The sequence below is a fragment of the Schistocerca cancellata genome, chromosome 5, assembly GCF_023864275.1.
Source record: "Schistocerca cancellata isolate TAMUIC-IGC-003103 chromosome 5, iqSchCanc2.1, whole genome shotgun sequence".
Classification (NCBI taxonomy): Eukaryota; Metazoa; Arthropoda; class Insecta; order Orthoptera; family Acrididae; genus Schistocerca; species Schistocerca cancellata.
In genome coordinates, this window is record NC_064630.1 from 434,181,507 (window position 1) to 434,206,130 (window position 24,624).

Genomic DNA, 24,624 nt, shown 5'->3' on the forward strand with positions numbered 1-24,624 from the left:
AAGCACAGCTCATTTCTGTTTTCAAGAAAGGTTGTCAAACAGACACACAGAACTATATGCCCATATCTCTGACATTGGTCTGTTGTGGAATTTTGGACCCTGTTTTAATGCCTGTGTATTATGACATTTCAGGAGACCAAAAATCTCCTCTGTAGGAATCAAAATGGGTTCTACAAACATTGACTGTGTAAAACCCAACTTCCTCTATTCACCTCTGAGACCCAGAAAGCAGTAAATACATGCGCCCAGGCAGATTCCGTGTTCTTTGACTTCCATAAGGCATTTGATACAGTTCCAGTCTGCCACCTAATAAACAAAAAACAAGTGTACAAAACATTCAGGCCAACTATCTGATTGGATTGAAGAATTTCTACTAAACAGAACACACCAAGTCATTCCGAATGGAGAGAAGGCTCCAGACTTAAAAGTAATTTTGGGTGTGCCCTGGTGGATGTTGCAGGACACTTACATTTCACAATATATATAAAAGATGTAGTAGATAATGTCGGAAGTTCCATGAGGCTTCTCATGGATGATGCTGTTTGTACATAGAGAAGTTGTGATGCTAGAAAATTGTAGTGAAATGCAGGAAGACCTGCAGAGGAATAACACTTGGTGCAGGGAGTGACAATTGACAAGTATGGTGAATACATAAGACAGAAATGCACTTGATTGTATGGCTACAAAATAGCAGCAGAACAATCACTGGAGGCAGTTACCTCCATAAAATATCTAAGAGTATTTCTACAGAGTGATTTGAAGTGGAATGAAATCATGAGTAAGCCAAATGCCATATTGAGATTCTTTGGAAGAAACCTCAGGAAATGTAGTCCACCAACAAAGAAAGTAGATTATAAAACTCTCATTCGACCAATACTTGAATAATGCTCATTGCTATGGGATCCATATCAAATAGGGCTGATAGAGTAAACAGAGAAAACCAAATGAAGAACAGCATGTTTTGTTACAGGATCATTTAGTAAAAGTGAAAGTGTCACAGAGATGTTCAGCTAACTCCAGTGGCAAATGCTGCAAGAGAGGGATTCTGCATTATGGTATGACCTACTAGTAAAGTTCCGAGAGTGTATGTTCCTTGAAGAGTCAACCAATATATTACTTCCTCCTACATATATCTTGCGAAAAGACCACGAAAATAAAATTAAAGAGATTTGGGTCTACATAGAGCATTACCAGCACCCATTCTTCCTGCAAAACATATGAAACTTGAACAGGGAAAAGAGGAAGTGACATTGGTACACAAAGTATCCTCTGTCACACACTGTAAGATGACTTGTGGAGTGTAGATGTAGATGAAGGTAGGTGAAATCATTTATCAGCTAAATACTTTAGAACTAAATACTGTTTGAAGGTTTTGTCATTGTTTTTGTATGTAAACTGATATGGATGGACACCATGCACGTTCAAGGCGGGGCAGCTATTGCAGTTTACCACGAGTTGTAGTACCTGAATGGTGCTGCATTTGTTCCAAGTTTTGTAGCGACAGCTTGGAGAATTGGGGTATACCATTGAGTAAGAGCACACCATGACAGTGTGGATGACATCACAGTGAACACAAGATGATGAATTATCTACCAAACCATTCATTTTCATTCAAATGTCAGATCTCGTTCTTATAATGTCAACATGGATGTATCCACTCAAACTGTATAAGCAAAGTTCTTTTATATTAACTAATTGTGTCATAAGATGAAAAATACTAGTCATCAGAAGGAATACTTGTAGTCATTAGTAGAAAGTTGGAAACAGTTCAATATCTACAGATTTTCAGAACATGACCAAACTGCAGAAGAAATGAAGTCCATCATGTTGTGCCTGCACAATCTATGAGTAAACTTTAATTACAGGTATTGCAATTCAGAATTTGAAGATATGTGTATACATTTCTACAGACAGAACAATGTGTTATTAATGAAGCAAAAGATTAAACTCTATCTTTTTTATAATGCCGATGGTAGTAAGTGTCCATTCAAAAGCACTAAATTTATATTCTTTTCAACTGCATTGCTCCTAAGCTGGTTTATACTGGTTTGGTTAAATGGAGTTCAATATATTTGTGTGAAACATTGCTACAGATCATTCCACCAACAAGTCAAGCTTAGTTATCACTGAGATGACAAAGAAACTGGTACACCTGCCTAATATCATGTAGGGCTCACGCGAGCATGCAGAATAGCTGCAACACGACATGGCATGGACTCTGTCTGAAGTAGTACTGGAGGGAAGTGACACTGTGAATCCTGCAGGGCTAACCATAAACCCATAAGAGTATGAGAAGGTTGAGATCTCTTCTGGAAAGCACATTGCAAGGCATTCCAGATATGCTCAAATCGTTCATGTCTGGGAATTTGGTGGCCAGCAGAAGTGCTTAAACGCAGAAGAGTGTTCCTGGAGCCATTCTGTAGCTCTTCTGGATGTTTGGGGTGTTGCATTGTCCTGCTGGAATTGCCCAAGTCTGTTGAAATGCTCAATGGGCATTAATGGATGCAGGTGATGAGAAAGGATGCCTACATACATGTCATCTGTCAGAGTCGTATCTAGACGTATCAGGGCTCCCATATCACTCCAACTACACATGCCCCAAACCATTACAGAGTCTCCACCAGCTTGAACAGCCCCCTGCTGACATGCAGGATCCATGGATGCATGAGATTGTCTCCATACACATCCATCCGCTCAATGCAATTTGAAATGAGACTTGTCTGACCAGGAAACATGTTTCCAGTCATCAACAGTCCAATGTCTGTATTGACAGGCCCAGGCCTGGCATAAAGCTTTGTATCATGCAGTCATCGTGGGTACAAGAATGGGCCTTCTGCTCTGAAAGCCTATATCGATGATGTATTGTTGAATGGTTTCCATACTGACACTTGTTGAAGACCTAGCTTTGATATCTGCGGCAATGAGGAAGGGCTGCTCTTCTGTCACGTTGAACAATTCTCTTCAATAATTGTTGGTCTCGTTCTTGCAGGATCTTTTTCCGGCTGCAGCGATGTCGGAGATTTGATGTTTTACCAGATTCCTGATATTCACGGTACACTCACGAAATGGTCGTAGTATGAGAAAATCTGCACTTCACTGCTACCTTGGAGATGTTGTGTTCCATCACTCCTGCACTGACTGTAACACCACGTTCAGTTTCACTTAAATCTTGATAGCCTGCCATTGTAGCAGCAGTAAATAACAACTGCGCCATACACTTGTTGCCTTATACAGGTGCTGCCCACCGCAGCACCGTATTCTGTCTGTTTACATATCTCTGTATTTGAATACCCATGCATATACCAGTTTCTTTGCTGCTTCAGTGTATAATGCTTTGACGCGTGAGTAGCTGTGTATAAATGCGCTGACAGAACAGAGACAAAATTTGTGTAATTGCCATTTTCTGGTTCTTTCCACTTTTGGGGTTTCTGTGAGTTTGGTTCTTATGCTCTTACTGCTATACAGTGTTATTGTTGTTTACTGACTAACAGAAGTATTGCTAAATTAATTTAAATCTAGTAGGTTCCTCAATACTTGGTGAGTAATCCAGTATTTTTTTGTTTTGGTAATGAATCTAGCTTCTTTTATATTGGTATTCTCCAAATTAACTTACACACTTGGGAACATCAGTATTTATTTTCCTTTTTCGTAATTTCTATATACATTCCATTGAGTCTTTTATCCCTGTGAGATGCTAGGATGTGGACAGAATCAAAAAATATGTAAATATAAACTACATCCCACATGTAACAAGGTCTACCAAGGAAAGTAGAGTTAATTTACAACAGTTGCAGGGAAAATAAAAACATAAGACTAGAGCCAAAACAGAAACAAAATGAAACAAAAACATGAAAGTAGGCATAGTATAAGGATTAGAAAATGTTGTACACCAATACATAACAAACAAACACTCAAGATATGCAAATAAAACAGTTTATGCATATGTGTTAAAAATTCATCTAATGAATGAAACATTTTATTGAGTAAAAACATCTTTATTTTATTTGTAAAGTGATGTGCTGTTACTGTGTAAAACTTTGATATTATTTGGCAGTGAAATATATTTTTTAATACTGCAATACTGTACACCTTTCTGTGCCAGGGTTAGATTTTTAATTCACAATAGATTACAGCCTTCCTTCTTGCATTGGGATCATTTCATTGGTTTCTTAGTGCACAGGATTGACAACCATGAAGCTCATAATGGAATAAATATGGTGTGTTCAGAAATTTCCATTACAAACTTCTGGGATTTGCAGGTGGGAGTGAGTACATAATATTTTGAATAGCAACCCATGTCTGGAAATGTACCATTTCTGTGCTACAGCCATTTGAAAACATATCAGCTAGGTAGATATCCAACAGGGTATTCATGGTGGGTGGTGGTTACATTGGATTGGCTGACGTCATTTGACACCTATCCTACCTCACTGACCTGGTCTGAGTGTCATTCATGTGTCTGTGAGCATTAGAGCAACATGGCTGAGTACAGATTTGTAGAATACACTGACTTGATGCTTCCGAATAGCGAAGTTCACAGTAATGGAACAACTGTTTGTTGCCTTTATCGCGGTTGTTCTCCACAACATCCGACTCCATCACATACACTTTTCATCACAATTATGCAGCAGCTTTGAGAAATGGTACTGTATTAACACGATTCACGTTGTCAGTCGCACTTCACATAGTGTAGATCGGGAACTGTCCGCTAGGCATGCCCGATGTAAAACTGACTGGGCACAGCCCATGCTGCCTGAGTTGTTGTTGTTCCGCCGGCAGAGGGCGCAGCTGAATTCTCGCATGCCCTCTGGTGGGCGGGACTTTACTTGCGACAACTACTGTCCGTGACGCGCCATGCCGATGAGTGCCTCCCGCGATCTTTCTGGTGGCTACTGCAGGTACCTTCACCATCAGGAGGCGTAACTGTGGTACACCGAGGACACACCTCACACCCAAACTGAACAAGGCCACACTGCATCATGTTCAAGAGAATCTATCAATGAGTACATAAGCAATTTCTTTGTATGTTAATGAGAGGAATTGTAAAACAAGTGATGTGTTGGCTCACACCTAATCAATTAATTGTAAAAGTGGCTGTGTTACCAGCATCTTTTCAAATCATTGTAGCATGAAAACAATACATTTCAGGACATGGGTTCCAATACAAAATATTATCTGCTCACTCCCCTCTACAAGTCCTTGAAGTCTGAACACCTTCTACATTGGGAAGTAGTTGTAAGAATCCAAGCTTCCTTAAAATGATTGCGACAGGTGGTTTTCTGAACACATGACTCTGCATTTAATTTCAACAGCCTTTTTCTGCAGAAATAAAATTTTCTTTGTGGGTGAACTGCCCCAGGAGATAATCCTATAACTCATAATAGAGTGAAAGTATCCAAAGTAAGTGGACTCTGTGACACTAATGTTACCAATATATGAGATTTCCCCAATGATAAAATTAGCTGAGGACAGTTCTCTTATGGTCCAGAGGTCATGATGTTCCCAGTAAGTCAATTACCAGATGAAATCTGACTGGCATGGATTCACACTTTCACTGATTTACATCTGATGCTCAGGTTTAACACAGTCTAGGCAGACAGAAAGCTCAGTTAAATTTAAATTTAGTATGCTATTTTGTTCCACAATTTGGACAGAAAGTACATAAATACAGGTCAAATTAAATTTCAAAGTAGTAGTAGTAGTGGTATTAATTGCCTGGTGAAAACAGTAATGGCCTGGTGACAGTCATTTAACTGGATGCCACTTCAGCATCTTGCTTGACCCAGAGCCTGGCATTCACAGGTGGTCACCTATCCAAATACTAACCATGCCCCGCTCTGCTTAACTGTAATGACTGGGTTAAAAAACCGATGTATCCAACGGGGGAAGGCCACTGGCAAATTTCAAAGTGTTCTTAGGTCTAAATAAAATAAACTGCTCCTTTACAGTGAGCCATATGAAATAACAGGTTTCTAAAACAACATTGCTTGTACAGTACTTCAATATTCACTATTTAAATTCTTCTCTTGTCCTGCCCTGCCATATCTCCCTTCTGGGACCATGAGTGACATTTCTGCTTAATTCCTTTAATTTCATTTTTTCCAATGCATTCCTGTAAATTGGCAGATGAAAGAACCTTTGCTCCTAAATGGTAATTTCCTTGAATGCATTGGAATATTTCAAAGAAATCATTTGCATTATCTTCTACTGGTTCTCTCATCAGCTATTGGTTGGAAATTATGTCTCCTTTAAGCCTATTCAATTATAGTTACAGTGGAAGGCCTTTTCTTCTATGGATGTTTTAAAGATAATGTCTTGATGTCAGAACAAGTACCCAAAACAAAGCAGAATCTAGACTTCATTATGAAGACAAAGTGAGAAATGATTATTGATTAAATGTCATATTACAGAAGTATGCTTTATTGTTTTCCATGTATCACAGTTTATTGGCTGGTTAATGTCACTGAAAAACAGCTCAGTGCCTCAGTTAAAGTTAATAATTGCAATCTGTGACTACTTTACACTTTGCAAAATTATCAAAAAAGTCAGTAAAGTTTATAATACTCAACTTACTGCTCCTCCTAAAGGTGTATATTTTCTTACAGGTGCTGTGGGAAAAAGAACTTTCAAATGAGGAAAATTCCAGTCGTTTCCCAACAAGAAGTTGACCCATTCTTTAACACCTTTGCCGGTATCACCTGATGTCAAGAAAACAGTAATTTCAGTTATGAAATTGTGAAAATAACAAGTAGTTTACTAAAATGGTTAGGGAAGTTCTGCCAGAATGTAAATAATTTAAGAGCAAAGAAGACCACTCATTGAATAGCAGATCTCTCTCTATCTATCTAACTTTTATCTCTATGTCTACATTGCGTATCTAATTATTCCAATACCATTCCGTGTGGGTGACACTAAGAACAAAGATGTTATGACAAGAGAATTTTTACCATGTGTGCATATATTGTGGCTTACTAAAAATATCAAGTCACATAAATTACTTCATAAATATATGGAACATTTCAGCTAGACATTTCTAGGTTTCAAATTTCTCTCTATGTGTCTAATGGAGCCTATTGCATATTATATGGAGTCTATTTTTCTAGTTTTTCATTCACACTGGTAATTAATTTTCCATCAGATTTCAGGTTTCACTTGGTTGCTGCACTGGTAAGTATCATACTACACATCTAAAATTTCAGTATTTGATCCCTTGTTGGTTCTACAACTTTTTCTCCTAGTTAGCTTTATTTTCATACCTAACAAGATTTTGAAGATGACAAAAAACTAAAGGTGTAGTTTAGCTTGTTTAAGTATAGGCTCCCCTATAAATTGCTGGATGAGCCAATTATCAGATTAGAAACAGACAAGGACATACCACCCCTAACAGCACCACACCTAGTAAAGCACTGGGATGTTCAAATAAACTTGGTGTACAGAGTTTTAAATTCCCTTTTGGCTATACAGACTCTATGAATTCCACAAGTCACTTAGGATAAATTCCAAAATAAAACAATAGAAACTCCAGGTTGGAATATCAACAACATTACGAGAAGTATAGATTGCTACTCGCCATAAAGACGACATGTTGACTTGCACACAGGCAAAATGAAAAGACTGTTACATATTCACTTTTCAGTCAAGGCCTTTTCAGAAAAAAAACACACACACACATTCACACAAGCAGGCACATCTCATGCTCACATGACTGCCATATCAAGCAGCTTTCCTATGTGAACTGCCACAGATGGCAGTCATGTGTGCGGGAGACGTGCTTGCATGTGCGAATGCATGTGTGTTTGCTTTCCTGAAGAAGGCTTTAGCCAAAAGCTAAATGTGCAACAGTCTTTTCATAATGCCTGTCTGTAACTCAACATGTCATCTTATGGTGAGTAGCAATCTATCCTTTTCCTAATAAGATGAATTCCACAATGATTAGTTGAAAAGGCATGGCTGATTTCCTCATCCATCTGAGCTTGTTCTTGTCTCTATTGACCTGAATATTGAAAGGAAGTTGAACACTAATCTTCCTTCCTTCCTTCAAACAAACCACACGATTAAAGGCAACTCTACTTTTCACTCAGATTTCTAGATTTGTCAAAACTTCTGTCTGTGTTCGTAGGTCACTTGGAGCGACATACTCTTATGAAAAATATAATTGGAGGGGTAATTTCAAAAATCCTGATTTTCCCTGAATGGAAAATGCAACACAGAACTGCAGAGCTCATAAACAAAACAACTGAAACATCTGAGTTGCAAAATTGCTTGAATTTGGATCCAGGAAAATCTACAATGAAACAAGCATACACAATGTGCAAACGCAACTTAAATACCCGCTGCGCTGAATCAAAATTATTTCCAGACAATATGACAACAGAACATTGTAAAATACACCCATGAGCAAATGGATTAAAGATGGCTGTTGTGTTGGAGAGTGAACATACCTGTCTCCATGACAAACTGAATATTTCATCAGTGCTAATCGAACAAGTTATGTAGGAAACATTCTGTGAAGTCAGGACAATAGGAGAGATGTACTGGATGGAATCAGGTCATGCATTAGTAGGGTTAGCATTAGTTTCTCATCAAAAGACAGAGGAAGGTCATCAGTGTTGTGTGTGTGTGTTTTTTTTTTAATTTACAATACATCGGATGGTGCAGAAAGCATTTTCAGAGGAACCAAGGATAATACCCACTGTTTGCACATGTTCAACATTCTCTACTTATCCATCCAGATAAGCACTTCACAGACCTAGGAAGTATTCCACAAAGCAACAATAATTATGGGCCTAGTACTTTATTTATTTGCATTCAACCACTTTCAGGTTACTTTACACAATTCAACTATGCATTTCAAGAGATGATGCTCGCACCACCAGGTTGTTAACATTCAGTTTGTAGCATTCATTAAATAAAATAAAATGAAAAACATAACAGAAAACAGGTCCTCATCTTACATAAAATTGTCCACTTCACATGCAACCCCACAGCAGGCCACATCTTCATTTGTGGCTACCATGCGTGTCTACTTGACACTTCTGCGGCTGTCTGAGCTGCTACGCCTGAGGTACCATGAGTACACACAGCTTATGCTTATATTTTCAAAGAAGTTTTTTCTACACCTACATTCATACTCCACAAGAAATTATAAAGTGTGTGGCAGTGGGTACATTGTACCACTACTAGTCATTTACCTTCCCTTTCCGCTCACAAATAGGGCAAGAAAAAAATGCTTGTCTATATGCCTCCATACGAGCCCTAATTTTTTTCCTTATCTTCATGGTCCTTGTACGAAACATACATTGGCAACAGCAGAATAATTCTGCAGTCAGCTTCAAATGCCAGTTCTCTAAACTTTCTCTGTAGCTTTCCTTCAAAAGAACATCACCTCCTCATTTGAGTTTCCGTATCTTCTCTGTAATACTTGTGTGCTGATCAAAACTAGCAGTAACAAATCTGGTAGTCTGCCTTTGAATTGCTTCAATGTCTTCCTTCAATCCAACCTGGTAGGGATGCCAAACACTTCAGCAGTACTCTATAATGGATTGTACTAGTGTTCTACGTGTGGTCTCCTCTACAGATGAACCACTCTTCCCTAAAACTCTCCCAATAAATCAAAGTTGCCCACTCACCTTTCCCACTACAGTCCTCACATGCTCACTCCATGCCCTATCACTTTGCAATGTTTTGTCTAGATATTTTAATCAACAGCACACTACTAAGGCTGCATTTAAACATTACAGGATTGTTTTTCCTATTCATCTGCATTATCTTGCGTTTTTCTACATTTAGAACTCGCTGCCATTCATCTCAACAACTGGAAATTTTCTCTAAGTCATCTTGTATCCTCCCACAGTCACTCAATGATGACACCTTCCCATACACAACAATATCACCAGTCCACAGCCACTGATTTCTGCTCACTCTGTCTATCAGTAACTTTATATATACAGAGAACAATAGTGGCCCCATCATACTTCCCTGGAGCACTTCCAACAATACCCTTGTATCTGACAAACACACACCATTGAGTACAATGTACTGGGTATCTATCAGGCCAACCTCTAGCCATTATTTCCATGGAAAACTAAATATTTATAACCATTCATCTGTATTGACATAAATTCAAAAATCTGTTAGGAATTTCATTCTGTTGTCATTCAATTGCACATTAAGAACATTGTTGAATTTCTAACATTGTTGAATTTCTTCTTGTGAATCACTGTTTCTAATTCTTCCAACAAGTCAAGTTTTCAACCTTTCTTTCCACGTGCAAAATTTTCGGGTCATCTTCTATAGCGTTTAAGGGGTCGCTTGTTTCATACACATGATCAGCTACTGCTGGCTTGTCATAGTTCCTCAGTCTCAAATCATCTTTGTCTTCTTTGAATCTAAAAAAAAGTTGTCCAATATACACTCCTGGAAATTGAAATAAGAACACCGTGAATTCATTGTCCCAGGAAGGGGAAACTTTATTGACACATTCCTGGGGTCAGATACATCACATGATCACACTGACAGAACCACAGGCACATAGACACAGGCAACAGAGCATGCACAATGTCGGCACTAGTACAGTGTATATCCACCTTTCGCAGCAATGCAGGCTGCTATTCTCCCATGGAGACGATCGTAGAGATGCTGGATGTAGTCCTGTGGAACGGCTTGCCATGCCATTTCCACCTGGCGCCTCAGTTGGACCAGCGTTCGTGCTCGACGTACAGACCGCGTGAGACGACGCTTCATCCAGTCCCAAACATGCTCAATGGGGGACAGATCCGGAGATCTTGCTGGCCAGGGTAGTTGACTTACACCTTCTAGAGCACGTTGGGTGGCACGGGATACATGCGGACGTGCATTGTCCTGTTGGAACAGCAAGTTCCCTTGCCGGTCTAGGAATGGTAGAACGATGGGTTCGATGACGGTTTGGATGTACCGTGCACTATTCAGTGTCCCCTCGACGATCACCAGTGGTGTACGGCCAGTGTAGGAGATCGCTCCCCACACCATGATGCCGGGTGTTGGCCCTGTGTGCCTCGGTCGTATGCAGTCCTGATTGTGGCGCTCACCTGCACGGTGCCAAACACGCATACGACCATCATTGGCACCAAGGCAGAAGCGACTCTCATCGCTGAAGACGACACGTCTCCATTCGTCCCTCCATTCACGCCTGTCGCGACACCACTGGAGGCGGGCTGCACGATGTTGGGGCGTGAGCGGAAGACGGCCTAACGGTGTGCGGGACCGTAGCCCAGCTTCATGGAGACGGTTGCGAATGGTCCTCGCCGATACCCCAGGAGCAACAGTGTCCCTAATTTGCTGGGAAGTGGCGGTGCTGTCCCCTACGGCACTGCGTAGGATCCTACGGTCTTGGCGTGCATCCGTGCGTCGCTGCGGTCCGGTCCCAGGTCGACGGGCACGTGCACCTTCCGCCGACCACTGGCGACAACATCGATGTACTGTGGAGACCTCACGCCCCACGTGTTTAGCAATTCGGCGGTACGTCCACCCGGCCTCCCGCATGCCCACTATACGCCCTCGCTCAAAGTCCGTCAACTGCACATACGGTTCACGTCCACGCTGTCGCGGCATGCTGCCAGTGTTAAAGACTGCGATGGAGCTCCGTATGCCACGGCAAACTGGCTGACACTGATGGCGGCGGTGCACAAATGCTGCGCAGCTAGCGCCATTCGACGGCCAACACCGCGGTTCCTGGTGTGTCCGCTGTGCCGTGCGTGTGATCATTGCTTGTGCAGCCCTCTCACAGTGTCCGGAGCAAGTATGGTGGGTCTGACACACCGGTGTCAATGTGTTCTTTTTTCCATTTCCAGGAGTGTAGTTTGCATCACAGGATGTGCACTGTATTTTGTATACTCCCAACCTTTCAAATTTGCTCATATTGTTACCAATATCATGTTACAGGCCACATGTCATTAAACTTTTTTGTGTGGAATGCTACTTTGATGCCATCAGGCTCTCTTTAGTGAGTATGTTCTATAACATGGCATAGTGATCTCCTTCATTTTTTCTTCAGTTTGTTCCTTGACATCTGTTAACTGATAAAGCCTTGATAATGTTTAATTCTGTCTCTCTATTCTGCTTACTGAGTTTTCATTGCCCACCCTATGTACTAAGCTCCAAAAAGCAGCCTTTTAATAAACCCTTTAATGGCATTACTCATTCAGAATTAAAGCATCAGCCATTTTTGGTTTCCTATAAAAATTAAATACATACTTACTGCCCTGCTTTTTAACGTTCAAATTGAGAAATTGTAAACTGTTATCAATTTTATGCTCAACAACCTTACAATAAGAACATTGTCTCTTGAGATGTGTAACTGAATTGTGTCAAGTACTATCAAAGTGTTCTAATACATGTAATTATTACTGATAAACAACTATCTAACTTCTGAAAAATGGAAAATATTAAACTATATCACTGATATGACTCTAATAAAACTATGGAACATTATACATGCAAATGTTTCAGTTTCAACAACAAAAGACAGTCTGGAATATGAAATGGCTATAATGAGACGTGATGTAGAAGATAAAGAAAGGCATAAAAATTGCGAAGCTCTGCACCAAAAAGTGTAACTGTTGCAGTAAATTTTGTCTATTGGATATGTAATTTAATGGCTACTTCCATTGTAAAAATAAATAAATAAATAAAAATGCTCAGGGGAAAACTCATTCCCCAATCAGATATCCAGAAAGGTATCTTCAAGATGAGAATGAATGAGACAAATATTCTATAAATTTGACCAGGGAATTTTACAAGTTTAACTTTAGGAAAGTAAAATCTAAAGAGGAAGACGTGAGATGAAACTGACCTTTTCTGTGGTGATTGAAAAAAGTAAATTAAAAAGAATACAGCATCATGCACTGGGGTGACAGAGATTATCATTATGAGCAGGAAGGCAGGTAACATGGGTTGCTACAAACAACCAAATTCTTCCTCTCAGTATTGGAACAAAGCCAGTGCCATCATCCATATAGAGGTTTAACTGCCTTCATCACAAACTGATGTTGAAACTGACATAATATTTGAGGAAAAGGAAATCCAATAAAAAGGTGAGAGGAAATGTGTAAGGGCTGTCCAAAATTTAGACTTTGCTTTCATTTACTAAGGAAGAAAGAGTAGAGTTTAACGTCCCATCAAGAAAGTCAGTAGCAACAGAACACAAGCTCAGAACTGGGAGATGGTGTCCTTTCCAGACGAACCATACTGGTTCTGACACAAGTTATTTAGAAAGACCACACAAAACTTATACCAGACTGGCTGGTGAGTTTGAACTGCCATCCTGCTAATGTGAGTGTTGCATGCTAGCCAATGGACTACTTTCCTTGCTTTTCACGTAGGGTTTGCAGTAGCAGGGGAGGAGGTTTGTTATAGGGCAGAAACAGCTACAACAATCAGTCATAGCCACTGAAGCAGCTATGGACAGCAATCTCCCTGAGAGGGTAGTGCAGCAATGGGTGTATCTTACACCTATCTCATAGTATCGCCATGGCAACATGGGCACACATGTCAACTACGAAGAAATTTTGTACCATGCAATCAAAACATAGTTGTTTACCTTTCACCAATCAAACTGCTGTTCTCAATTATACCTAGATTATTCTTGCCTATAGTGACTTTGGTGCTTTGTGGACATTCTAGTGGAGGATTGTCTAAATGCTAGTCAAAATAGATGTACTACTAAGTAGTGTGGTAGCCCCCATAACTTCCATTATTTATATAAATAACATACAGACACTGCAGGTTTGATCATGATGTCTGCAGATGATAGTAGTGTAATAGTGGGCAAAGTTAAGGAGCCGACTTTTAAAACAACTGATTGTGTCCTGAAGTGCATTCATTCATTGTTTAATGCCTCAGTCTGACCCTTAGTATGAAGAAAATAAACTATATTCAATTTGGAAAAATGAATCAAAACAAAGGTCTCCAACTGGTACTGAATCGCAATGACTTAGAAACAGCACACTGAGCAAAACTATTAGAAATATACACACATTAAAAAAGTTTTCCATCACCCCAGTTCCCAGAACTCCTGAAGATAGACACTGACTGTGGATATTGTATCACAGACACAGTCCCTCTGACTGTTCAGAGATGTCACTAAACCCACCCAAAGATGTAAACATTCATGCATGAGCAGCACCTATTAGACGGAGGGGGTCTGACAGCCGATCAGTTCCAGTCATTCCACCAGGAAGGAGGTACATGCCTCGTGTTGTCTGTAGTTCAACCATGCCTAGACAGTCAATACCGCAGTTTGATCACGTCTGCATTGTTACTTTGTTGTGCAAGGAAGGGCTCTCAACAAGGGAAGTGTCCAGGCGTCTCAGAGTTATAGAGAGACAGGAACTGTTGACGACATGCCTCGCTCAGGCCACCCAAGGGCTACTACTGCAGTGGATGACTGCTACCTACAGATTACAGCTTGGAGGAACCCTGACAGCAATGCCACCATGTTGAATAATGCTTTCTGTGCAGCCACAGGACTTCATTTTACTACTCAAACTGTGCGCAGTAGGCTGCATGATGCACAACTTCATTCCTGACTTCTACGGCGAGGTCCATCTTTGCAACTACGACACCATGCAGCACAGTACAGATGCGGCCAACAACATGCTGAATGGACCGCTCAGAATTGGAATCACATTCTCTTCACCAATGAGTGTCCCATATGCCTTCAACCAGACAATCATCGGACACATGTCTGGAGGCAACCTGGTCAGGCTGAATGCCTTAGACACAGCGAATGCAGCAAGGTGGAGGTTCCCTGCTGTTTTGGGATGGCATCATGTGGGGCCGACGTACGCCACTGGTGGTCATGGAAGGCACTGTAAAGGCTGCGTGGTATGTGAATTCCATGCTCCAACCGATAGTGCAACCATATTGGCAGCATATTGGTGAGGCATTCATCTTCATGGATGACAATTCACTGCCCCATCGTGCACATATTGTGAATGACTTCCTTCAGGATAATGACATCACTCGATTAGAGTGGCCAGCATGTTCTCCTGACATGAAACCTATTGAACATGCCTGGGATAGTTTGAAAAGGGCTGTTTCTGGACAACATGACCCACCAACCACTCTGCAGGATGTACGCCAAATTGCTGTTGAGGAGTGGGACAGTCTGGAACAACAGTGCCTTGATGAACTTGTGGCTAGTATGCCACAACAAATACAAACATGCATCAATGCAAGAGGACGAGCTACTGGGTATTAGAGGTACTGGTGTGTACAGCAATCTGGACCACCACCTCTGAAGGTCTCGCTGTATGGTGGTATAACACGCAATGTGTCATTTTCATAAGCAATAAAAAGGGCGGAAATGATGTTTATGTTGACCTCTATTCCAATTTTCTGTACAGGTTCTGGAACTCTTGGAATCAAGTTGATGCAAAACTTTTTTTGGTGTGTGTATGTTAACCAAGACTTAAAGTGGAAAGACCATGTGACAAAACACTCACAAAGACTCAGTTTGGCATGTCCTATTCTAAGAATCATTTTATCTTGTTCCTCAGAAGGTGCTAGAATGGCTTAATTTGGTACTTCTAGTTCCTTGTAACTTATGGAATAGTATTTCAGAGTAAATCTAGTAGTCAATAAAAAAATTTCTACATTACAGGAAAAGATTACTCAAATTTTGACCCACAGTTTTATAAGGGCACTCACTGTAAGCTTCTATTTAAAGATGTGTGGTTCCTTGCAGAACCCTCCCTATAGATATACAAATATTGTTGTTGATCAGGGATAAACTTTGAGACCTAGAAACCACCAGTGACAATCACTGTTGCAAGACATACCACTACGCATCACCAAGAAAGATTGAGGAGTCTGTGAGAGCTATGTTCATTTGATACTTTGTGTCACACACTGCAGTGACGCATGTGCGTACTTTCAAAAGGCCGCGTGGTTGGCAGTGCTAAGCCGTTGGCAGAGGTCACCTCTGTGTGTGTGTGTGTGTGTGTGTGTGTGTGTGTGTGTGTGTGTGTGTGTGTGCGCGTGCGCATGTCAGAGAGAGAGAGAGAGAGAGAGAGAGAGAGAGAGAGAGAGAGAGAGAGAGTGAGAGCACTGTCAGAGCTCTTCATGGGTGGCAGTCTAGCTACACTCATCCTCAGTTCTCTATGTGTATTGTGTGTATAGCTACAGCTCTTTCTTTATGTAACTGGTTGCTGCTGAATGTTACTTAAATATTGTGTTCAAGTTATTAAACCTTCCATGGAATAAAGTTAAGTTCAGTCTATTGGTCATGTTGTACTTATACTTAATTACAAAACAACTGGTTGCAACTGAGGTTCTGTTCTCTACGCAAATTTCTACTCTGCTTGGTCCTCCATTTATTCTCATGATGTCTGATGGTGTTATGAAGGACATTTTATGTCAGTTGGTTGCTGGACAATCACACTCAGGTCTATAATCATTGGCTTCTATTTTGTCTAGTTGACATGCTCCTCTATCTGCGTCACCTGCTATTTTGCCCTCAGTGGTTCCCGTGGTTTTGTTTGCCACCCTTTTCTACATACTATGAGTTCATTGGAGGAATAGGATGCATAAGAGGAACATCTACAACAATACTTTTAAGCTTTTGTGGATTACTGATAATGTTTTATATCATGCCTAGTTCCTTTCATGGATATCACCAAAGTTGTATCATGTCTTATGTCAACTCACCCATCTGCAAGATGTATCTTGTTTAATGTTTGTCCAAATGTGTGAACTTCTTTCAAAATATTACTGTAAGTGCACCTACATTACTGCATCCCAGATTGAGTTTTGCTGCTGTAGGAAGTGACCACATCAGTACTATCGAGCATGGGTGGCCGAATTCCATGAGTTAAGTCATTGTTGTCATTTTGTGTCTAATGTGCTCAAAGAGCCATATGCTGATCAGATGGTGAGAGATGCTATCATTTGTTTAACTCCAGATCACGAGGTGCGAGAGCGTGCCCTCCAGATTGAAAATCCATCCCTCTCAGATTTTAGCTACTGCGCAGTTGTTCGAGGTGGTGTGAGTAGTGGGCAATGAAACTAAGTCATGGTGTGGGATAATAGCAATCCAACCCCCTCCTCCACACCAGCTTAAGACATTTCACCACAAGAAGACATAATCATGGTGATCTGCACACGATCACAGTATAAAGGTTGCTGGCCTAGCTCCTAGCAACAGCCTTGCCAATGAAGTAAACAGGCCAGTAAGCAGCAACATACATGTTCCATGCTCCCATCTTGCCCTTATTGTTTATTAACCATTAGTGCCCAGACTAACCAAAACAAATGAGTTCCTGTCATAACTGCAACAAAAAAGGTCACATTGCTTCTGTTTGCAAAGCAAAAATTCTGCACAACCATCAAGATGCGAATACGGATGTAAACATTGTATCGGCTATTTCTGTTGCACCAAACAAGCTTTTCATTGATGTTATCACTTTTCATAAAGTTCTGCATATGCAAGTGATTACAGGAGTGGCGGTAACCTTGTTAAACTCACAAAATTATTTGGACCTGGGCTCCTTCTGCTTCTCCCTGTGTCATTAAAGTTAGTCAATTATAATAAGAAGGGTATTCCTTATTCTCAGCCAGTTCTTTACCCACTGAACTACAAGTCATTAGTTCAGTCACATTTCTTGGTGTACATAACACATGTAAGGAGAATCTTAAGGTGTCTGGTTTTACCATTTCAGATGAAGTGAATTTTGTGTCTGAAAATGTGCTGTATACACACTTAGATGCAGTATGTTATGAGTTTTCCTCTTTGTTCTCTCCTTGACTGGACTGTGCCAACAATTTTCAAGTGCACATTACCATGAAACCTTCAGCTCGGCCTCATTTTTTCAAGGCACGTCCAGTTCCAGTGGCATTCAGGGAACAAGTCAAAGATGAATTAGATCACCTCACAGAATCCGGCATTGTTTGACCTATTGCATCAAGTGAATGCCTATACCCTTAGTTAAAGTAAAGAAACCATCAGACGAGTTATGCCTCTGCAGTGATTCTAAAGTTTCTGTGGATGCACAATCTGTAGTGGATACATACACGATACCGCGCCCAGACGATCTCATTACAAAATTATCGGTGGTCTATAGTTCTCATAAATTGACTTGTCAGATGCCTATTTACAACTCCCTTCAGATGTGAAATTGTGTGCTTATGAAATATCATCTCAGTTATGTGACTGGATTTACGATTTCCTGTCAGAGAGGTCACAGGTCATAGTAACTGATGGAAAGTCATCGAGTAAAACAGAAGTGATTTCTGGCGTTCCCCAAGGCAGTGTTATAGGCCCTTTGCTGTTCCTTATCTATATAAATGATTTGGGAGAGAATCTGAGCAGCCATCTTAGGTTGTTTGCAGATGACGCTGTCATTTATCCACTAATAGAGTCATCAGAAGATCAAAACAAATTGCAAAATGATTTAGAAAAGATATCTGGATGGTGTGAAAAGTGGCAGTTGACCGTAAATAACAAAAAGTGTGAGGTCATCCACATGAGTGCTAAATGGAACTCGTTAAACTTCGGTTACACGATAAATCAGTCTAATCTAAAAGCCGTAAATTCAACTAAATACCTAGGTATTACAATTACAAACAACTTAAACTGGAAGGAACACATAGAAAATGTTGTGGGGAAGGCTAACCAAAGACTGTTGGTAGGACACTTAGAAAATGTAACAGCCCTACTAAGGAGACTGCCTACAATACGCTTGTCCGTCCTCTTTTAGAATACTGCTGCGCGGTGTGGGATCCTTACCAGATAGGATTGACGGAGTACATTGAAAAAGTTCAAAGAAAGGCAGCATGTTTTGTATTATCACAAAATATGAGAGAAAGTGTCACAGAAATGATACAGGATTTGGGCTGGACATCATTAAAAGAAAGGCGTTTTTCATTGCGACGGAATCTTCTCACAAAATTCAAATCGCCAACTTTCTCCTCCAAATGCCAAAATATTTTGTTGACACCGACCTACATGGGAGGAATGATCACCATGATAAAATAAGGGAAATCAGAGCTCGTACTGAAAGATATAGGTGTTCATTCTTTCCGCGCGCTATACGAGATTGGAATAATAGAGAATTGTGAAGGTGGTTCGATGAACCCTCTGCCGGGCACTTAAATGTGATTTGCAGAGTATGCGTGTAGATGTAGATGTAGACGTAGAGTCACAATGTGTGTCAGTTGTCAATACACATTTTGGACTATACCAATCCTTGCGATTGCCTTTTGGAGTTGCCACCACTCACGCTATTTTTCAATGTTTTTGGAACAACTTATAGCATCTGTGACAGGTTGTACAAACTATTTGGATGACATTGTAGTTTCCAGTGCCTTCACTGAAGAACATTTACAAAATCTCCACACTATTTTGTCTGTCCTCCAAGCACCCAGGTTTATCTTGGGTTTGAAGTTTCTTGTGAGGGTCTCAAAGCATAGGACCAACATGTTTCAGCTATTGTGTCACTTCCAGACAAAGAACGTAACCGTAAATTTTTGCCCGTGGAAGCAAAAATCGTGCAGTCATTAAATACGTTGCTGCACAGAGAGACTCGATTTTGCTGGTCACCACCTTTCGAAGGTCATAACAGTTGTACAACATGGGTGGCCGCATTCATCACCTTCTTGTGGATCTGACCCCCCTCCATAATTATTACATCTTTTGACATCTATTCTCTGTTGTGGATGGTGCTCTGCTTTTAGAAATGGATCATGTGGCCCCTCAGGTAGGTGGTTCTCCATTTATTACACGGAGATGATTGGGGTGTATCACACACAAAAGCTATGGCCCATCGACATGCATTTTGGGCCAGCTTGGACGGTAATGTTACCTGCCTCGCAGCCTCCTGTTCACAGTGTGTGACACACCAAGCAGCTCACCAGGAATCATTGTCTCCTTGGCCAATGCAGTCACTTTCATGGGACTGTATACATGTAGATTTAGCTGGCCCCTTTCTCAATACTTATTAGTTGTTGGTCATTGACATATTCACATTTTCTATATGTCATTCATCGTGTTTCCATTTCCACAACTGCCACTATTGCAGCCCTGACCAAAATTTTTTCACTTGAAGACTTTCCTATGATGTTAGTGTCCAATAATGGTCACAATTTTCATTGTAAGAGTTTGTGGCATTTTGCATTTTGGTATCCATCACATCCGCACCCCACCGTAACATCCATGATCTAAAACTGAGGTGGAATGACTAGTGTGAACATTCAAAATTCAGATGAAAATGCATGTTGCTATCTCTTTGTCTGACACTGCCTTAGATCAGTTTCTCTCCTTGTATTGTTTCATGCCGTTCGGCTCAAGAGCCTGATACTTCATGGGTGCCAGCCAAGAACCTGCTACACTTCCTGTGTCATCCAACTGGACATCAACCCATGCAGCCGCTACACCTCTTTCAGCTGTGTATGGCTGTCTGGGAGCATGGTTTCGGAAGTCACCATAGATGGATTCCAGCTGTCATCGGAAGATGCCAGGGGCAACGTCTCTTCAACATCCACATGAAGGATGGCATCTGCTTGAGGCAGCACAATCAGCTTCACCTTTGTGTGGTTGGTCAGGCGCCCTCTGATGTCACACCTTTGCCTCCAAGCCCGTCCACACCAGGTGTCAAATCACCTACTGCTGCCAGTTCTCCACTCCTGTGCAGGCAAGGACGCCTGTCCTCGGTGGCTGAACCATTCAGTTCCTCTATTGCTTCTGACACCATGGTCAAGGATTCTGTCACCCATTCCTGAGAAACTATTGACACCAATATCTTCAGCACCATGAGCACCATCACCAGATCCGATGCCCAAGGTCGATATGGAAACACCCTCAGGATCACTGGTGTTGCTCTATGGTTTGACATGGGAAGGTGGGCACAAAATATATCTGTGCCTGAAGCACTTCAGACCATACACTTCCATAGATGCATGCCACCTTAGCCTGAGCCCACTGGATGAGAAGGACAATATCGATGTCTCAAGAATCGATGATCTCCTTAAGAGAGGAGGAATGTAGTGACGCGTGTGCATACTTTCAAAACCTAGAAAAGAATAGTCACAAGTAAAAATTGTGTGGAATGACAATTCTATAAGAAACTGATCAAACGAAAGGACATCCATATAGAGAATTAAAAATAATGAAATTTGTAGCTCAGTACTAAAAAATAAGAATGTTTCCAGAATGAGATTTTCACTCTGTAGCGGAGTGTGCGCTGATATGAAACTTCCTGGCAGATTAAAACTGTGTGCCCGACCGAGACTCGAACTCGGGACCTTTGCCTTTCGCGGGCAAGTGCTCTACCATCTGAGCTACCGAAGCACGACTCATGCCCGGTCCTCAGAGCTTTACTTCTGCCAGTATCTCGTCTCCTACCTTCCAAACTTTACAGAAGCTCTCCTGCGAACCTTGCAGAACTAGCACTCCTGAAAGAAAGGATACTGCAGAGACATGGCTTAGCCACAGCCTGGGGGATGTTTCCAGAATGAGATTTTCACTCTGCAGCAGAGTGTGCGCTGTGAGGGCCGGGCTTGAGTCGATTCGGTAGCTCAGATGGTAGAGCACTTGCCCATGAAAGGCAAAGGTCCCTAGTTCGAGTCTCGGACGGGCACACAGTTTTAATCTGCCAGGAAGTTTCATATCAGCGCACACTCTGCTGCAGAGTGAAAATCTCATTCTGGAAACATCCCCTAGGCTGTGGCTAAGCCATGTCTCCACAGTATCCTTTCTTTCAGGAGTGCTAGTTCTGCAAGGTTCGCAGGAGAGCTTCTGTAAAGTTTGGAAGGTAGGAGACGAGACACTGGCAGAAGTAAAGCTGTGAGGACTGGGTGTGAGTCGTGCTTCGGTAGCTCAGATGGTAGAGCACTTGCCCGCGAAAGGCAAAGGTCCCGAGTTCAAGTCTCGGTCGGGCACACAGTTTTAATCTGCCAGGAAGTTTCAAATAAGAATGTATCATTAACATCAGAGGACTCAAAAGTCACACACCCAAAATCAGTTGTGAAAAAATTCAATGACTACTGAACTTCACTTAACTGGCTGAAGATCTCATTCAAGTAAACTGTGCAGGATCAGTCCATGTTTCTCCAGTAAGTCCTTCATAAATAAATATTCACATTGTACCATCCAAAAACATGGCTTTAGAAAGGCAAAGTCTATACACATGGTAATTTTTAAATTCTTAAACTGTACTGTAAAATCCTTCAATCAGCATAAATTACTGACAATTATTTTCCCAGACCTTTCAAAAGCCTTCTATGTGAACCATAAAATAAGATGAGGTGTAAAAGATGTAGCATGTATCTGATTGTGTTCATACTTAAAAAATGCAAGTGGAAAGTGTCACTTCAATATGATTCCAATACTCATTCCTTTTCAGTGAATTATCAATAGAACATCATGATCTTAGGGCTTCATCCTGGGACTGCTATGCTTCTTGATTGATGCGGACAACTTTGTTGAATACAAGAGTCCTCAAAAGGCTATCATATCTGTTGATGACACCAGCATGCTGCTCACGGGACACAGCCACAGAAACCTTGCTATCCTTGGCAGAAAGTTCTATGAAAAGGCTTTCAGAGTGGTTCACCAAAACAAACTTACTGTAAATACTGAAAAGACCATCTGTGTCAACTTTCATTTACTTCCACCTTCTAAACAAATGTTTATTCAAACAAGAATTTAAAAAAATGATCCTCCATAAAATGCAAGTGTGATAAAATTTTTGGGTCTGTGGGTTCAGCAGCAAATAACTTTTCAAAGATACCCTCACCCACTTGCTATGGTCTAAGAATATTAAAGTCTACAAGAAGAAAAACAATAGTACTGCAGGTATACTATGCACAGTGGCACTCACCGTTCTAATTTGGGGGTCATTTTCTGGGAACATTCAACTCATAGTATAAATGTTTTTAAAAGGCAAAAAAGGGCCCTAAGAATATCTTGTGGCCTTAAAAAAATGGTGTCCCATAAATTTCACTTCACTGCGCTTGGTGTTCTGCATTTTCCGTGATTATTAATCTATGAAATTATCTTGTTCACTAGGGACCACCTCTCAAACACAGGCAAACTACTACACAACAAGAATGTACAAAACTAATCTACCAGAGGAAACTCAAATATACACCAAATATGTTTCAAACTAACATCCTATCTGAGGAGCATAACTAACATTGATGTCATACAAAAAAATAAGATCCCAAGGAAATAAAAATTGCTACATATCCAACATTTAAAATGAAACTAAATGCACTGTTTCTATTCCATAAAATAATACCTAAGTACCGCTATGTAAAAATAAATGTCACTTAAAAAATTGCAATGTAAGAATAGGCACCTAATTCTAATTTACCTACTATTCTGCTGATACTACGTATTAATGTGTCCTTATTTTGACTCATCCTTAAATAGTTACTGGTAAACTTAGCAATTTACAGTCACTTTTTTGCTGTATCCTCATTTTGACTAGTCCAATATCAACTGTACAATTCCTGCTGTATGATAAAACTTGATAATAAAAAATCAGCTCAAACTTTGTTGCTCAAATAGTAAAACTCATCTCCTATTTTTAGTGTCTCATTTCCTAATCTAAATCCTCCTCGTCCCCTGATCTCATTTGACCACATTCCATAACTGTCGTTTCACCTTTGTTGATGGTTATCTTACAACCCCCTTTCAAGACACTATACATTTAATCCAACTGTTCTCCCAAGTCCCAAGCTGTCTCTGACATAACTGCATTGCCATCAGAAAACATCAAAGTTTTTATTTCTTCTCCCTGAGTTTTAAGTCCCTAACCAAATTTCTCCTTGGTGTCCTTCACAGTTTGCTTAGAGTAAAAAATGAATAACACAGGGGCAAGCTACAATTCTGTCTCACTCTGTTTTCAACTAAGGCTTCCTTTTCATATCCTTTATCCCTTGCAACTGCATTTGGTTTTCTGTAAAAGCTGTAAATAGCTTTACATGCCCTGTATTTTAACCTTGCTACCCTTAAAATTTCAGATTGCAGTTCACAAAACACACACACACACACACACACACACACACACACACACACACACACACACACACACACACACGACTGCAGCTTCTGGCAGCTGAAGCCACACTGCGAGCAACAGTAGTGTGCATGATGGGATTGGCAACTGGGTGGGATAAGGAGGAGGCTGGGGCAGGGAGGGGGAGGGATATAGGGAAGGGGTGGGCTACAGTGAAGTGCTGGGTGCAGCTGGAAGGTTAGACGGATGATGGCGGAGGGGGGGAGGGGGAGGGGGGCAAGGTAGCGGAAAAAGGAGAGAAGTAAAAAGACTGGGTGCACTGGTGGAATGAGGGCTCTGTGATGCTGGAATGGGAACAGGGGTAGGGGGGGGGGGGGGGGGGGGGGAGCAGTGTTGCTGGCATTCACCCAGTCGTATCTCACAAGGTACTATCCATACAAAACAGGTGACACAGTAAGCTTGAGGCACTTGAGAAAAAACTATGACTGGGTGATGGCTAACGCCTACCACCTTACTCGCTGGAGTGTCAATCACAAAGCAATTTTAATCACGGTGTAGAAAAGATAGGGCCTTAAAGTACCGATATTCCTCAATGGAAATGAATCTAGAACAAATGGCTTTAAGATTT

General features: G+C 41.0%; 1 protein-coding gene across 2 annotated transcripts in view; it reads right to left on the bottom strand.

Moving 5' to 3' along the window:
* LOC126187834 (lysophospholipase-like protein 1) overlaps positions 1-24,624 on the bottom strand; it is a 66,947-nt gene that overhangs the window by 33,767 nt on the left and 8,556 nt on the right. The window contains exon 2 of one of the 2 annotated variants that reach the window (XM_049929137.1): positions 6,574-6,698. The exons of the other annotated variant lie outside the window; for it this stretch is intronic. Within the exon in view, the coding sequence (XP_049785094.1) occupies positions 6,574-6,698 (125 nt within the window). The remainder of the gene's footprint in view (positions 1-6,573; positions 6,699-24,624) is intronic. 2 annotated transcript variants of the gene reach the window in all.